This window comes from Gossypium arboreum, chromosome 3 (assembly GCF_025698485.1).
Source record: "Gossypium arboreum isolate Shixiya-1 chromosome 3, ASM2569848v2, whole genome shotgun sequence".
Lineage (NCBI taxonomy): Eukaryota > Viridiplantae > Streptophyta > Magnoliopsida > Malvales > Malvaceae > Gossypium > Gossypium arboreum.
Window position 1 is genome coordinate 4,647,367 of NC_069072.1, and position 16,874 is coordinate 4,664,240.

The 16,874-nt window shown below is 32.9% G+C and overlaps 1 protein-coding gene and 1 long non-coding RNA gene across 5 annotated transcripts; one reads left to right on the forward strand and one right to left on the reverse strand.

Annotated features, from left to right (window-relative positions):
- The first annotated feature begins 3,698 nt into the window (after window positions 1-3,698).
- Window positions 3,699-8,110, forward strand: LOC108476072 (uncharacterized). 4 transcript variants are annotated; one of them, XR_008279892.1, is made up of 5 exons: window positions 3,699-3,938; window positions 4,862-5,127; window positions 5,220-5,367; window positions 5,805-5,879; window positions 7,269-8,110. It is a non-coding gene; the product is annotated as an uncharacterized LOC108476072 (long non-coding RNA). The 4 variants fall into 4 exon arrangements; XR_008279893.1 differs by having other exon boundaries at window positions 5,220-5,249; XR_008279891.1 differs by having other exon boundaries at window positions 4,862-5,249.
- Window positions 7,641-15,166, reverse strand: LOC108476070 (BRASSINOSTEROID INSENSITIVE 1-associated receptor kinase 1-like). The gene is made up of 11 exons (XM_017778141.2): window positions 14,475-15,166; window positions 13,430-13,562; window positions 13,274-13,345; window positions 12,501-12,644; window positions 11,002-11,073; window positions 10,834-10,905; window positions 10,622-10,698; window positions 10,037-10,165; window positions 9,608-9,949; window positions 8,860-9,254; window positions 7,641-8,318 (listed from the first exon to the last, which is right to left on the reverse strand). Exons 1-11 carry the CDS (start codon window positions 14,566-14,568, stop codon window positions 7,986-7,988), a joined length of 1,863 nt encoding a protein of 620 aa, XP_017633630.1. The 5' UTR covers window positions 14,569-15,166; the 3' UTR covers window positions 7,641-7,985.
- Window positions 15,167-16,874: the final 1,708 nt, after the last annotated feature.

Here is a 16,874-nt window from a genome sequence, read left to right on the forward strand (position 1 = left end):
TTTAAAATTTTTAAAAATTTAGAAAACATAAATGAAAAAAAAATCATTTTAAGGGCGCCCTGCCACCCCTAGCTACACCCCTGGTGCCAAATATATTTGTCAAGTTCAACAACGTTCTGAACTTATTTTGTTTCAAAAATGTAAAATAAAACATTTTTTTACTTATTATTGTTGAAAATTATAGATTGCAAATTTAATTTTTGATGAGCACTTATTCAATTTTAGAAAGTGATAATTATCATTCAATAAATACATTTTGAAAGTGATAAATTATTATTCAATGGATACATTTTCATGAGACATATTTCTTTTAAGAATTATGTCCAACATGAAGGGTTGTGATTCTTCAAAATAGTATCCTTTGAGTACATATAAATAGATGCATGGTTTATAGTGCTCACAAATTGCAATTACAATCAATCTTATTTTCAGAAACTAGAGTAAGAGATAGAGAATTCCTTAATTTTACTAATTAAAGGAAATTTAAAATTTCATTGTATCCCAGAAGGACTTTTGTCTTAACCCTTTAGTAACTTTATGTGAGAGCAAATAGTTCTCTTTGAAAAGCGTCATCCACGCCTCAAAATTTACTATTTATTTTCATATAAGTATTCAATTTTATCGTCTATATATTTATTCATTTAAAATTTATATTTTATATTTTTCAAATACACAAGATTAAATATCAATTAATTTAGATACAATGTGAATTTATATAGCATAAATCATCAACTCTGTGTTTCAAAAATATAGTATTTATTTTCTAAATTCCTAATTGGTTTGTGACATGAAATTGGTGAAACTTTTTTTTTAAGAAGATGTAAATGCAAATACGAGTAAGTTCACAATTACAAAAATAAATAAGCAATTCAAATAATTAAAAATAAAATAAATAATTATAAAACACAATCGTAATAATAATCGGAACATATTTAAAGTTAGACTATAAGTTAGAATAAATATAAATTAAAAACAAATAATTTACGGAGGATGAAATTCAATTCTCGTATATTGAAAATTTTAAATATTAACTTAGCTATTTGGCTAAGGTGATATTATTTAATAGAAATACATCGTTATTTATGAATTTGAATAACGGTTGTTGAAAAATCAACCATTGAATAACGGGGATAGTAAGATCATTAGGTTATTTTCATCTTTTTCGATCTTCTACAAATAAGACCATAATTGCAGGAACTCTCATTTTATTGATAAATTATTATTATTTTTAAAATTTATCTCCAATTTTTATATATAGTATAATGGTTTCAACCTTGAAATTTTAAAATTGTTTGCCAAGTATTTGTATGATATAAAGTATTTTTCGACATAGTTAGATATTACAAATCAAAATTTCATTATCCAATAATTGAAAATATTAGAATATTTTGACCAATATTTTCAAAACCAAACTAGTGGTTAAATTAGTTAGGCCACCAGTTCAATCGACCCTTCCGGTTCAATTAAATAAATCATTAAAATTTTCAAAAAAAAAAAACTAGTTCAACCGGTTCGTACTGATTCTCGATTCAATTAATCTAATGGCTTTCTTCGAACTAGTACTCTTGTCAATTCTTGGTCTAATCGGTCTGGTCCAATTCAAACAATTCTCCAAGGGTTCACATATATATATTCCTCCTAGGGTTCGCTTAACAATTCATGCAATTCGCACAGTAAATCACATTAGGGTTCGCAGGTTTACTTATAAAAGAGGGGTTCGTATGTTTATTCCTTATGCATTTAACCCTAATTTCTTAATGATTCAACATAATCAATCATATATAAATGAATTTAAATTAAGATCCCACACCTGATTTGGAGACACAAAAGCCTTAATTTGTGTAATGAGAATATTGACGATCTACCGAGAGGAGAGGGACAATTTTGAAAACCTTTGAAATCCTCGATTGAGAATTGATTCAGTAATGGAGGCGAGAAAGAAAAGCTTTGGGAATTTTTATTGAAAAAGTCTCTAGGTTAAAATTCTAGGGTTTGAACAAAATTGGCTATTTATAAAACTCTTTTTCCCTAATTGAAATAGGTATTAAGAATTCATGTAGAGTTGGGACTATTTTAAATCAATGATTGGATTAAAAAAATGGTTTTTGGGCTGGGCTAGTTTGAAATTTTAACACTTATATGGGTAAGAATAAGGAAATAAAATATTTTGGCTAAATGCACATAAGAGGGTTTTGAAATTCGAACCTAAAGGTAAGTTAAAGCCTTACTACTGAACCAACAAACTCATTTTTACTAATTTCTTAACAAAAATAATTTTTAAGGCATATTAAATTCTCTTACCATTTATTTTAAAAGGATAAAATCTAATTTTATTCTTATTTATTCTAATCCTATTTTTGAGACGTTACAACGAAATCTTAACTTAAGGTAGTGGCGATGTCGTGACGAGCATGCATGGGACGTTAGAGATGACGCGACATATTCTCCACGTAAGCCATGTTTTAGACTTCAAGTAAGACTGCTTCTCCCAATTGGACTCTGATTATTTCAGGACTATTTTAGTATGATTAGACCTCTAATATTAGCCTATTTAAAGGACCCTTGTATCCCTATTTCGAGAGGTCAATTAATAGGCAATTAAAGATGTAGTACTATAGCATTTTTTTTGGGGGGGGAACAAGATGTAGTTGCAGATGAATTTTGGTGAGAATTTATGTGATAACCATGAAGAGAATTTTGTACCCATTTTGAGAAAACTCTATGAGAATTAGGGCTTTGTTTTCAGGGTTCAGGTTTGTACATTTTGTACATTTAAGTTTATTTTCTCCATATTTTATTCTCATTTAGTGAAAAGCCATACCTCATTTACCCGTAGTTTTTCCCTATTTAAGGGTTTTCTACGAAAAATATTTGTATTCATTCTTCTCCACTTTTACTATCTCGTTGTTTATACAGGTCGCTCCCCAACATTTACTTTCGAAATTGACAAGAATTAATTTGCTCTGGTTTTTTTCAAATGGGTCAATTTGCTGAATGTCAAAATTGAGAGAGGCCAAAAAGGTCTTTTTATCTATATATATATATTATAAATTTATTACATATTTTTTCATAGTTCATACCAATGTTGTTTGAACCAGAATAGTTCGATTAGTCAAACTAGTTGGACCAAGAACCGATTTGGAGAAAGGTTTTGAATTGGTTGATCTGGACAAAAAAACCAATTGAGTAGGGTGGCTGAATCAATTGGATGAAAAGTTTTAAATTTCTTAATATATATTTTTTATTTTTTGAAAATTTTAAATATTTTTTAATCAAACCGATTTAACTACTTGTATCAACAAATCAATCTCTCTATCCGTATGAAAATCAAGATGGATAATAATAATGATGAGCTACGGAGCATAAAAAGACTAATTGTTTGCGATTGAAAAATTAAGCACAAGCATATGTTTTGCGAAAAGAATTAATTAATAGATCTAATGATGGTCATAACTTTTAATTTTGTATGGAGTATTTATGTTTTGTCATAATTACAATATGTAATTTTTCAAATTCTAGGTAAAAATTGAGACAATTTTATAATGCCTAAAATAATGAGAATTTAATTCTTATTGTTTTATCTACCTTTACCAAAAAAACAAATCCATCTTTCTACTAATTCCAGTTTAAAAAACATTGGTTTATACACCGTAAATAAAAATGTGGGGCAAATTTTGCCTAATTCCATTACTACCGAAGTGGTGCAATTATAAGATGCCACCTGTAACAGTAGTATTTATCCTCTGCTATCTACCGACTCTTTACATATATATAAGTAGCTCCGGCCTTTCTCTTGGTTCCATTTCCCTCCAAACTCGTTCAAATCAAAAGCTTCCTATACCAGAAAGCCTCTTCATTTTCATCTCCTCTTTCGCCAATGTCGAATTTCTTAGCGGCGGCTACGCTTGCAAATCCAAATCCAATAAAGTCTTTCAAAGGTTAGATATTCTTTTTCTTTTTCCTTCTTGATTAGTTATCAAAGTGACTTAACGTTTAATCTTTTTAATCTTGGAGAATTACTCACTAAGCTGGCTCCGATGGATACTTCGGAAAATATATATATTAAAAAAAAGAAAAGAAAATCCATTTTTTTTATTTGTTACGACGTTCGGTTTCGGAACCTCGTTTCAAGCCTCAGTTTCAGTCCTACTAAGGCTAACATTCTCGTCGCAACTTCTTGGGATAACCAGGTAAATTTGTGTAATAGTGGACACGTCAGCATATATTAATTTATTTTAAATCCTGATCTGTTCGGTTACTGAGAAAATATCGGCAAAAATAGGTGCATGTGGAAATTAATTAGGGTTTAACTTGCGCTTGGCATTGTTACTTTTTTCTGGTTCGTTTTGAGAAATTCAGACTGCATGGCGTGATAAACAACGTATTTTGTTTAGTTTATTTTTTCCTGAATTTACTAGAATATTTCTTGGCATCCAAACAGAACAGTTTTGAACCAATTTGTGTGAGTACGTGCTTCATTTTCCTTAGATTTTATATTAGTATTTATAGACCGTTAAAAGTGTAAGTGTTTTCTTTTACATATATTTGTGAATTTTTATTTATAGGTGAGATATTGGGAGATTATGAGAAATGAAATAAAAATTTTCCAGCATGCTGTATGCCTAAAGATCGTAATTTGCAATGCATGAGCAACCGCTAATAACTATTCTTTCATTCCATTTATTCAGTACTTTTTGTTAATTTTTATAATGATTTGGTAAGGGGACATTTAGAACTTTGTGCTTAAGATTCCTTTATATAGCCTTTTTTTTTCTTTTCATCTTTAGGTCCCTTCATAAGTGAATGAGCAATTTCGCTAAGCATTTCTTTATTTCTTTGTTTTGCGTTTTTCTATGTACAGGTTTAATGCTCGGCTTGGAAAGATGATGGAATGACTGTGTTTTCTGAAGGATGTGATAAGCAAGTGAAAATATGGCCTTTAATGTCTTGTGGCCAGCCAATGGCTGCGGCTGTGCATGATGCACCTATCAAAGAGATGGCTTGGGACCCTGAAATTAGTTTGTTAGTCACAGGAAGCTGGGTCAAGACATTGAAGTGAGTCAAACATTGCATATCTGTATGAATTAATAGTTTAAATGCTTCTGAAAGTTTTCCACTTGTTGATTAGTAAGTGGCTATTTCCTCTGGAACTCTGTTATAACTTATATGGCCTTTTCTTTATGCTGATATATTGATTTCTTTTTCAATCACACTCTTAGGTTTTATTTGGTTGGTACGAAAAAGAAGGGGTAAGGAAGGCATTTTCTTTTTACATGAATTTCCTACTTATGGTGAAGCATCCTCTCACGAAGGTTGTTGGCACATTAGATAGAAATTTGAAAAATCTTCAACTTATCGCATCTGCATGTAAGGTTTTGTTATTTTCTAGGTCCATATATCTCAGTTCACGCTAACTCTCTATTCTAGTTGTATATTTAAGCAGAGTTATTTGCAGTGATTATTTCGTGTTTGTCATTTTCATTGCATTGGAAATAAAGGAATAAAATGACATGAAATCAAGGGACCTCCAATAGATAGCTGTCTCATCTGCGGAATAATCAATGTCACCACGCCATCTATTTTTTGGTGACCTGCATAACTACCTCGTGGTAGTTGTAGTAATTTATTTGCCATATAAAGCTTGGATCTTCACAACTTAACACCAAATATTTCATGGACCTAAAAAGTATCACCATGTTACTGATGATTTGTTTTCTTTTTTCCCGAAATGGCATTTATATATTTTTATTTTGCCTTATGCTTTGATTCTAAGGGTTTATTTTCTTCCTTTCAAATACAAACAGAGCACAAGAGGTGTTTGCAGCCGTCCCAGATCTGCAAGGCTTCTTGGTCTGCATCAAAACCTATTTATCATAATGGTACTCTGCTTTGATTTGTGCCTTTATTTTTAACATTTAATTCCTAGCTTTGTCATTTTCTTATGAGGTCCAAATATTAGTAAAATATTCTGCTTGGAAATATGCTAAACACATTTATGATAAATTGGATGAATTGGACTTACGGATACTTCAATTTTACACTTTATTGCGGTGGTAGCTTAAAGGCCACCCGTTGGTAACTAATCTCACAGGCAATTGTCAGTTGTTGACATTAGTGGGTTTTCTTTGATTTCTCTTGTTTTGCATATGATTTAATGACTGCATACAGCATGCCAACTTTGTTTGTATAAAAGATTGTGGGAAGTTATGGGATGCCAAAGTCCTTCACGAGGTTTTGATCTTTTATCAATGGTGAACAATTTGAACTCTTGCCAGAAATATATGACATTTATAAAGCATGATACAGGTATTCCATCAACACTTTGGAGGATCATTCTCATTCTTTGGTCCTTTTGAAATTAGGGAGAACAATGTTAACTTGTTTGGGGATACATGTCTTATGCTCTTAAGACTTCTTATGTCAGTGAACTAATTTCAGCACCAAATGTCTTTTGTATGATAGCACTATATAGTTGCTTTCATCAATTCCGTTTTGGGCTTTGTGTTTTTTTATACAATTCCTATTACTACTCATAACTGTCAAACCCATAAATTAGAAGATAACACTCGCTTAAGTGCGCTCAAAACCACATCTTCCTAGTTGTTGCAACAGTAACAATGCCTAGTGAGCTAGCTCAATAGGCCCTTTCTGAGTTCTGCTTATATACACCATTCTCTATTATCTGTTAATATCTTCATTTTCTCCCAATTGTGCAAAGATCATTCCAATTTTTATTTTTTCAAGGCATATGTAACATCCTGAGTTTTAGCAGAACTTTTTGTTTATGCAAGTTCCCATTATAATTTATTGGGGTGGCTATTGACTGAAACTAATTCTTTTCAAGTTTTCTAAATGTTGTATGTGAAAATAATACCAAATTGAAAGTGCAGCATACTTTTTCGTCTTTAGAAAATAAAGGTGTTGGGGTTTTATGGGTCCTGATAATTTTAAAAGCCAATGCTCGAGTTATTTGGTGTTGGTACTTATCTAGCTAAGGAAGTTTTTGGTGCTTGTTTATTATGCTAATTCTGGTGTTTAGGTGTTGGCTTTATCTGTATGTCATTTGGATGGTTCATTTACTGATGAAAGTTATTAACTAAATCCTTAAAATATTAATTCAATTGCCTTCAATTCCACTCCTCGGGTTTAGTGAGGCATTAGTAACTTATAAACGAGATCAAAATGGAATTTTGGCTGTGAGCTTGTTCTATAAGTTCCTTTTCTCCCATATTAAGCTGACAATTTATCAAAATGTGATCTCATCTCAGGCCATATGCAGGTGTAGTCAGCCTAGGCCGTGCAGCACTCTCAATTATGGTGGTTTCCCTAATACAACGGCAAAGGCATACATTTTTTTTTCATCCATCTCCCAGAGGTATATATTTACTAGGTCTCCTCTGTTCTTAATGCCATTAGTATTTAAGCTTGGCGTGTGTTTCCCTGCTATTTAAACCGATTCTTTTATGCTTCTGAATCAATCAAATATTGGATCCTCACAAGCAGAGATGTTAACATTGATCTGTATATCCCTGTACAGATATCGTGTTAAATAGATACATCAGACTTTTTATAGACCCTATTGTAGATATTGAATTTTGTCCCAGTAAATAATATTAAGAAATGATGGGAGAAAAAAAAAGTTACGTGGTGAATGGATTTTTACTGTTTTTATTCATGTAAACAGTCTTTACTAACGTTTTCAGTACACAAAAACATGGGGGGGTTTGTACTTTGTTTTTTTGCTACCACACCTAATAATGTTTTCTTGACTCTTCAGTTGGCAAGGCAACCCTATAAAAGTTACAAAGCCAAGAGTAAACAACTCCGTACAAGTAAATATAGATTACAACAGGATCAATGGGGGGAGGGGGCGAAAAAAGGAAAAAAAGGAACTATATGCACAAATGTGAACAATGAGGAGTCCAAAACAACAGAACAAAGTGTTGGAGAAGACCCTTTGTAATTGCATTTTTGCAGCGAGTGGGTCATCTAGGACCAGATAATTCATCTGGAGGGATGTGTGATGTTGAGTCGGCAATAATCCAATTAGCATTGGGTTGGTGGTGGCTGTAGTGGTGGGCTTGGTTGAACTCTTGACGAACCATTTCCTCTTTCTGCCACTCTTCCCATCTCTCAGCCAACCCGTCACCTTCCAGCATCCTAACCACTTCAGACATCTTCGGTCGTTCCATTGGGGTACCTTGAGTGCACAACAGAGCCACCTGGATTAGCTGCTCCACTTCTTCGTCTATGTAATTACCATTCAGATCTGAATCCACCAGCGTTTCCAACTTCCTTTCTTTTAGAAGTCCTTTTACCTGAAATTTCAGCATTGCCATCAACTTTACCAAAACAGAAACAAGAACCATTTGCACTTCGTATAATTACAGCCTAAACTCAGCTGTGGGACAAAAAAGTTCAATCTTTTATATGCATTTGGAAGGTCATCCCCCAACACATGATTTCTTATCATACACAAAACTAATGATCAGAAAGGGTAAAGGAACCCCATTCATCTTGATTCCTAACAAGTTAAAAAGGAAAAGATTTTATCAGCCATATCAACAAATTTTAACAACTGTTTCTCTGTATGTGTATATATTCCTTTTTCCACCTTTATCTTCATCTTCATCTTGCAGGGAAAATGTTGTCAAGTTTCAAGTCTATTTTTCTGCTTTTGCGTTCACCTTACAGGGAAAAATAAAGTTAAGCCTTGGCACTATAATGGTGGTTCTGCTATATACTTAGTTTAATGTTTTCAGCCAACCAAGTGGAGCCAGAATTAAATAATTCCAACGCCAGACAAGAACGGAAAGAATCGAACTTTGAAGACATGCATAATAGGAAGATGGAACGTACCCAATCAAGCAACATGACATCATCATCATTTGCAAGCCGAGCAAGATCAAAAGCCCTCTGTCCTGTAATGAGTTCGAGAAGCATAACACCATAACCGAAAACATCAGTTTTCTCTGATGATTTTCCAGTTGATAGGTACTCGGGAGCTATATGACCAATTGTGCCACGAACAGCAGTTGTGACATGAGTATCTTTGTAGTCCATCAGTTTAGCAAGCCCAAAGTCACCGACAACTGCTTCAAATTCTTCATCCAACAATATGTTTGCAGCCTTCACATCACGGTGGATAATCTTAGGGTCACAATGATCATGCAAATATGCGAGCCCCCTTGCAGCTCCGAGTGCAATCCGTTTCCTTATAGCCCAATCAAGTGCTGGTTGAGACTCCGAACGCTCTAGAGAATGTAAAAATCAGATCAATATATGGTCCATTCTAACAAGTAGAGTGGATTCCATGAATTTCTCAAAATATTCCACTTGGATTTTATGACAACCCGCACTTAGCAAAATGTAAATTTATGAAACGAAAGACAATGTCTTAAAACAAGATTATAACATGTGATGGTATTTTAAATTTCATTTTGCAGTGAAGAAGCAAGAAAGCAGATATTGATAATTGAAGCTCTCACAGCTAAAGTAATTGAAGTTGGAAATAAACTGGTAACCAAAACAACACATAATAGAGAAGGCATTGGAGAAACAGGAAAGATACGACTAAAGAAATAAACAAGGAGACAACATGTTGTACCTCTTAAACAAGATGCAACACTACCATTAACCATAAAGGGGTAGACTAGCAGCCGTTCAGTAGGGGTCATGCAAAATCCACGAAGACGTAGTAGATTCCTATGGACAGCCATGCTTATCATTTCTACTTCTGTTTGGAACTGCAGCTCTCCACCTTGAGTACGCTCCTCTTTCAGTCTTTTTACTGCCACTAGAGAACCATCAGCTAAGCGACCTTTATAAACTTTACCAAAACCTCCTCTCCCCAGGATGTTTTTGTTGCTAAAATTATCCGTTGCCACTTGCAGTTCACGCAAGGAAAACCTTTTAAGTTGCCCCAAATGAACTTCTGGGTCCTCCTCAGCTATAAAGGAAAAAAAAAAAAAAAGAGTGAATGCATACACACAAAGGAATAATATTAATTAAAACTATATGTTGAAAAATCTCTAACCAGGTACATCAAAGAAATGATCCGGTGCCTTCCTTTTTCGCCACAAAGCAAGCACAATTGCAGGGGCAGCAAACAGCAGGGCAGCACCAGCAGCAACCCCTCCAGCAATAGCACCAGTGGAACTAATACCTGCCAGCATGAAGAATATATATTATATACAGTCAGTACACCTGTATTAAGAATATTATAGTTATCAACATTTTCAGCTGGTACAAACACCAATTCAGCAGGCAACATTTAAATTGAGTGAACTTGTGGACTGAGGGATCAGACAATACTCTAGCTCAATAAGGAACCAAAACCCACTCTTAAGTCCCATCATCGTCAGATTTAGATCTGAAAAGGTTCCTTCTTAGAAACGATATAGATGCAAGAGAGTTCTAGATCAACAACAACAATTCTTTGTGTTACCGAGATGTGGTAACACCAAAACAGTTGTCAATACAACAATTCCGAGGAATATCTCGAGAAATAATATATATATATATATATATATAAGGAGGCCCTAAATTTAGGCACATTTTTTAGATTTGTTAGCAGTGATAAATAATAAGAATAACAATAACAATAAATTCAAGAACAAACCTGATTGAGCTGGAGGTGTAGGTGGGATAGGAGGTGGTGGAGCAGGTGGAGGATTATTGAGTTTATTATTGGCAAAACTGTTAGACAGAAAGATGCACCAAATCAAGAGAAGGGCATGAGAGTATTAAATATGAATAATGGTAACAAGTAGGGGGGTCGGATCAGGAGTTAGGAGTTAAGAGGGTGGGAGCAAAATGAGAGAGCAGAGAAACCTGATAGGAGTGAATAGTGAAAAGGAACCATTAACTGGAACATCTCCTACTAGGCCATTGTTTGAAAGATCCCTGCACCACACATAATATAACATACAACTCCATTAAACCTATTCTTGACACTAAGCTTAAACAGCTAATGATGAGAAAAATTCTAACAACACTCACAGCACTTGCAGTGTGTCAATAGTAGTTAAGGACCTAGGAATTGTTCCTGTCAATGAGTTGTTGTTGAGACGCCTAATCCACAGAAAGTGAAAGCATCAATTAAGTTGCACAAGGGTAAGATGGATAGATATTTAACTGGTAAAAATCTTGCATAAAGGAACAGTTTAGCACCACATATACATATATATATTTTTGGGAAAAGAGGGGGGTGGAGGGGCGGGGATGTGTGCAAAAAAGGCTACTGCTCAGGGAAACCGTTTCAGAATGGTGCGATTGGTTCATCGCACTCAAAGCACCCCTAGTCCAGTGACTTTTATGGACCAAAACCACGTGACGTAAAAAGCTTATGCTCCAGTTGCTAGTAATATGGAATTTGACCTTTATATGGATCTTAACAACCACACTCACATCAGGTGTAGGGTGGGCATCACACTCCTACCCAGTGTGATGCCCAGAGCAAAAAAGTCTACTGCTCAGGGAAATTGTTTCAATATGGTTCATCTCACTCAAAGCACCACTGGTCCAGTGACTTTTGTGGACTAAAACCATGTGATGTAAAAAGCTTATGCTCCAGTTGCTAGTAATGATGGACTTCGACCTTTATATGGATCTTAACTATCACACTCACATCTGATGTAGGATGGGCATCACACTCCCACCCACTCAACCAGAGTGTGGACATTAGATGTAGGTCTTTTAGATGGTATGAGAGCATGTGCTAACCTGATTTGAGCCTTCATACCGGGCATCACACTGTGCTAAGCAAAGGACATTGTCAATGGTAGTTCTAGGTTTTTATTCCCAATGTAATAATTTTAGGAATCCTAGTCCAATTATGATTAGCCAAGTCTATACCCATACACAATTATCCCTTCTTCAGATTTAGTAGAATTCCGTAAAGACACATGCTGATAAGTTCTTTGAGAACTCTAAAGTTGTGAAACTGTTAAGCAAAATCAAAAGATAAAAAGCAACATCATAATTTGTGATACCAATTATTATAATATAATTGGTCTCTATAGAAGCAGAATCACACATTTTGTCATCCAAATGAGTCATAATTTGCTTTTGACTCTAAACACACTTTTTGTTTTTTCATTTTTACAAGATAATAGAAAAAATACAAACCAAACAGACCTAAACGAATCCTTTATCCATATTGCTAAAATGTTCAGTGAGTTGGAGGGAAGGATTAACAGATACGAAATAGCTTTCACTATCCCAATAGGCTTACCTCCTATCTACTCTCTCTGTATGACCCAACCTACTAATACCGACATTTAACATGCATAGGACGAGAAGGAAATTCTCATAACTACCTAAACTATAAATAAGCATACACATTTTTAATAATAAAACCATTTAAAAGTCCAGTTTAGCTAGCAATATCCCAATGCATATAACCTTCCAGCAATACTAAACAAATATTTCTAAAAAGCAAGGGCACACAAAAAAAATTGATAAAATTAGCCACATGAAAATGTAAAATGAGTTCGTACAAGAAACGGAGTTTTTTAAGCTGGCCCAGAGTAGTCGGGATGTCTCCAGTTAATTTATTCAAGTAAAGATCCAAGCTCACCAATTCCGTCAAATTCCCCAGCTCGTCTGGGATTGTCCCAGATATGTTATTACTATAAAGCTCCCTGTTATTTTAAAAAAAAAAAAAATTCATTTAGTAATTCTTGGACAAAAAAGTTCAATCATAGCACATATCCAAGTAACTTTATACGGAACATGCAACTAAATCCAATGGAATACAAGCATCTTAAAGATTAAGATGGAAAAACAAATAAACAGAAAAAAAAAAAAAAAGAGCATGGAAAATCAGTGCTTACAACCATGTCTACTTTTCCTAGGGTGGATGCATTGTTGTCAGGGCGCAGAACCAAGCACAAAGGTACAGCGCCAGATAAAGTTGTGACCTCAAAAATCTCAAGCAAGGTCCTTGCACCTTGAATAGGGGTTCTAAGATCTAGAGTGCACCTTGTGCCCTTGAGGAGTACTTGAAACTTTGAGTTTAAATCAGGCATTCTAGAAAGTTTTGTTTATTTGATTTTACACAGTTATGAATTTAAGAAAAATGATTCCAAATGAAAACTACCTCACGGGAAATTATCTAAAGGGAGTCCTAATCAATCGAGAATGTAATTAACTATTTGGCAATGCATGCAGGTACTCTGATTTTCCTTTATTTATTCATCTTTTTCCGCTTAAAATAATTACAATAATCTGGGGCAGCATGTATTCACCAAGTTCAATATCATCAACTTACAAATACTGCAAATTTGGAAGTGACCCCAGCTGTGGAACCAGTTGACCAGTGAGATTTGCATTCCCAAGATCACTAAATTCACAAAAGGGAAAACATTTAATATTGTGAAACTAGGAACTCAAATTACAACAATGACAGTAGCAAAAGTAAACTTACACTCTTGTTACACTATTTTCACTATTACATGTAACATGAAACCATGTGCAAGGATTAACAAGGGTTGGGTCCCAACTTTGTAACACATTATTAGGGTCAACCATATTGGTCTTCAATGCATTCAAAGCATCACCTGTTTCATAAAAAACAAAGCAATGGATCATTGGAGGCTGCAAAACATCAACCAGTATATATATCTTCGGATAAAATATAGCTAATATAGGAACGTGAAGAACTTTCTTAATTACTGTAACTACTTGTGAATCAAAGAAGTGTGTTTCTCATATTTGTAACAGCGGGGGACTTCAAAAGGAATTAGGGTAAAGAACATTTCAGAAAAACTCCAATGCAAATAAAGCCATATGATAAAACCAGTTTCCGGGGGAAGGGGGGGGGAGCGCTAATTGTGTACAATTTGGTACTCATAAAACTTATTTCTACATTAATTACGTGATATTTTCATAAATATACATTCTTAATTTTCATATAATAACTTTTCCTTGTAGCATGAATATTATTATAAAAATATATGTTAAGTATTTATAGTTGCTTGTTTTCAATATTATTATATATACTTCAATTTTCTAGCTTAAGGCTTCTTGATCCCTAATTTTGATTCCTTGCTACCTCCCTGAAATATTGAGAAGGACAAAAACTTCAACATAACTTGTAAGGTCCAACACATGAAAACAAAATTCACAGTCGTCAGGCATCGGTGAAGACAATTAGACAAAGCATTGGTTTACTACACCAAACTGAGTATCAAAATCGAGAATCAGAATGTAAATTATATCCAAAAATTTCGAAGAAAAATCATTAAGAAGCGTGCAACTATGCCTACAGTCAAATCAATTAGTACACTGAAGCTAATTGAAATTTGAAACAAGCAGTCAACCTTATTCCACTAATAAACCAATCAAATAGCTACTAAACTGAAAACCTTCTAATCTCGACCTATAAACAATAATTCCATTTTAAAAAAGTCGGAAAACAAAAATAAATGAATAAAAGAGGAAAAAAAGAGAGAAAATAGTGATAAAAAAACCTTCGGCATTTCCTGCAACTCTGAAAGCCAAATCCAACACGAAAATCAACCATAAACAAAAGGAAATCAATCGCTGCGTCATATTTTCCTTCATTTTTGCCTACTTTTGATTTCAAAGAGCTAAATCCCCAAATTCATCATCAATCATCCACTTGACGAATCGCGGAAACATCAATTCAGTCTAAAACGAACATCACAAATCACACACATATCGGCCGTTGACCGAATCAACGAGCAAATAATTCAAAAAAGAAAAGAAAACAGCACGATACACTTCGAAAAAGACTCTTCTATAATCTAAATCCAAAAGAGAGAATAGAAAATGCTCAAGATTCCAGCAAAATTCTTGATTCTATTTCTCTCACTTGACTTCTACAAGGTAATTATGCCCTCTTTTTTTTCTTTTTTCTTTTTTTTTGCAGTGTTTTGGGGCAAATTGAAGAGAAAGAGGGAGAGAGAGAAAATTATGTTGTGTTTGGTAAGGGGAAAGAAAAAGAAAGGAAGAATCGGAGTTATTTTTATTTTTCTTTTATTTTTCAACTATGAAAAATACTTTTTTAAAGAAAATTATGAAAAAAAAAAATTATAGTAGACTGGGTTTTTTCAAACATTTTTGTTTGGCTTAGTCAAAGTAGCATTAAGTCAGCAAAATGTGGTTTCAGGGAGAATTAAAAAAATTTACTAATTACGTTATTATTACACTATGATTAATATTATTATTAGAGATTTATTTGAGAGATATACAGCTTAATGAAATGAAAAAAAAAAAAGGGAATTAAAAGGAAAAGCGGAAGCCGGTCAAAGACGCACGCTTCAAAACAACTGGTCCCCACTGTTTGTTCGTTTCTTTCCTTCTTTTCTTATATTTAAAATCTATGTTAATTTTGGTATATTATTGTATTTGCATGTTGTTTTTGATCGCCTAACTTGGGTTGAAGAAAAAAAAAATAGGACTAATTGCACAAAGATTCAAATTTTAAATGTTTTAATTGAATTTTATCTATTAATCAGATTCAGTTTAATGTCAATTTAAATATTAAAATGTTAGTTAGTATTTAAAGTAAGGTCCTACATAAATATAAATTTAGCTTTTAACAAGTTTTTGTCACTTTTATTTTAATTTTTATCAATTAAATATTTAAATTTCAAATTTTAATCAATTTGCTTTTTGTTGAATGTAAAAGATGATTAAACTATTAAAATTTTAACAGTACTAACGGGCAGCTCGCATGATAATTTAAAAGTTTAAATTATTCGTTTAATAAGTACAAACATGTTTAAAATATGTTTTATATCAAATCTAAGATATTTAATGTCCAAGCTCACGATCCAACTAGCAAAACAACTTAATTAATATAATTTTACTATTTGATAACTTAATTATAATCATTTTAAATTGAAATATTAATTTGAAATTTATACCACAATTATGAACATTTGAGATATTTAACTCAAAAACTTTATAAAAGCTATGACTAAAATTTTTAAAATAATTATTCAAACTAGAACTCCAATTGCATTCCCAAAAAAAGTTGAATTCATTTATTATTTCAAACAATCAAGAAGATAATTAGCTGTAAATTAAATAAATTTCCATTTTTTTATGTTTACTCTCTGTCTCAATTACTTTTATTTAGCCAAACCTCAACCTCCCCCTTAAAACAAAACCTTAACCGTAGAGGTAAAGGCTCAATCGAGGTGAGATAAAACGTTTGAAAAAATTCGAGTTAGTCGAATTGATAAATTCTATTTTATTAATTAAATTCAATTTAATTTTTTAAATAAATAGAATTCTAGTCAAGTCGAATCGAATATATTTGTTTAAGTTAATTTTAAAAAATCTAAAAATAATTATAAAAATTTTATTTTCCAAAATAATCCTAATCAAGTGTATAATATGCTCAATAAAGACGTAAATGAAAGAGTTAAAAGATTGTCTCTTTGAATATCTTTTGCTTCAAATGAAATTAAGAAAATAAATAAATTCCATGAAGAGCACCTGTTGTATCTTTCTTTTATGTTAACTTGGTCATTGCATAAGAATATTATCATAAACCAACAAGTATATATTTGTTCTTTTCAAAGTCACCTAATGTAGTTAGTACAAAAGCATCCTAGGCTCTGAACTCATCATTACCACTAATTTCTTTAGGATTTGCATTTGAATAAAGAGCACAGTGTTGCTTTCACTCGGCAAACCAAAGTTTGAATCTGTTCATTCAACTCTGCAATTCAGAAAACTTAAAGATTATGTTTGGTTCACTGTAATGAGATAGGGCTGTAATTGAATAGAGTTATAATTGAATAGAGCTGTAATCAGTAATTCAACTGTTTGGTTGAATAAAATGGAATAAAACTGTAATAGTATTCTTGTGTTTGGTCGAATGGAATAATGTTATA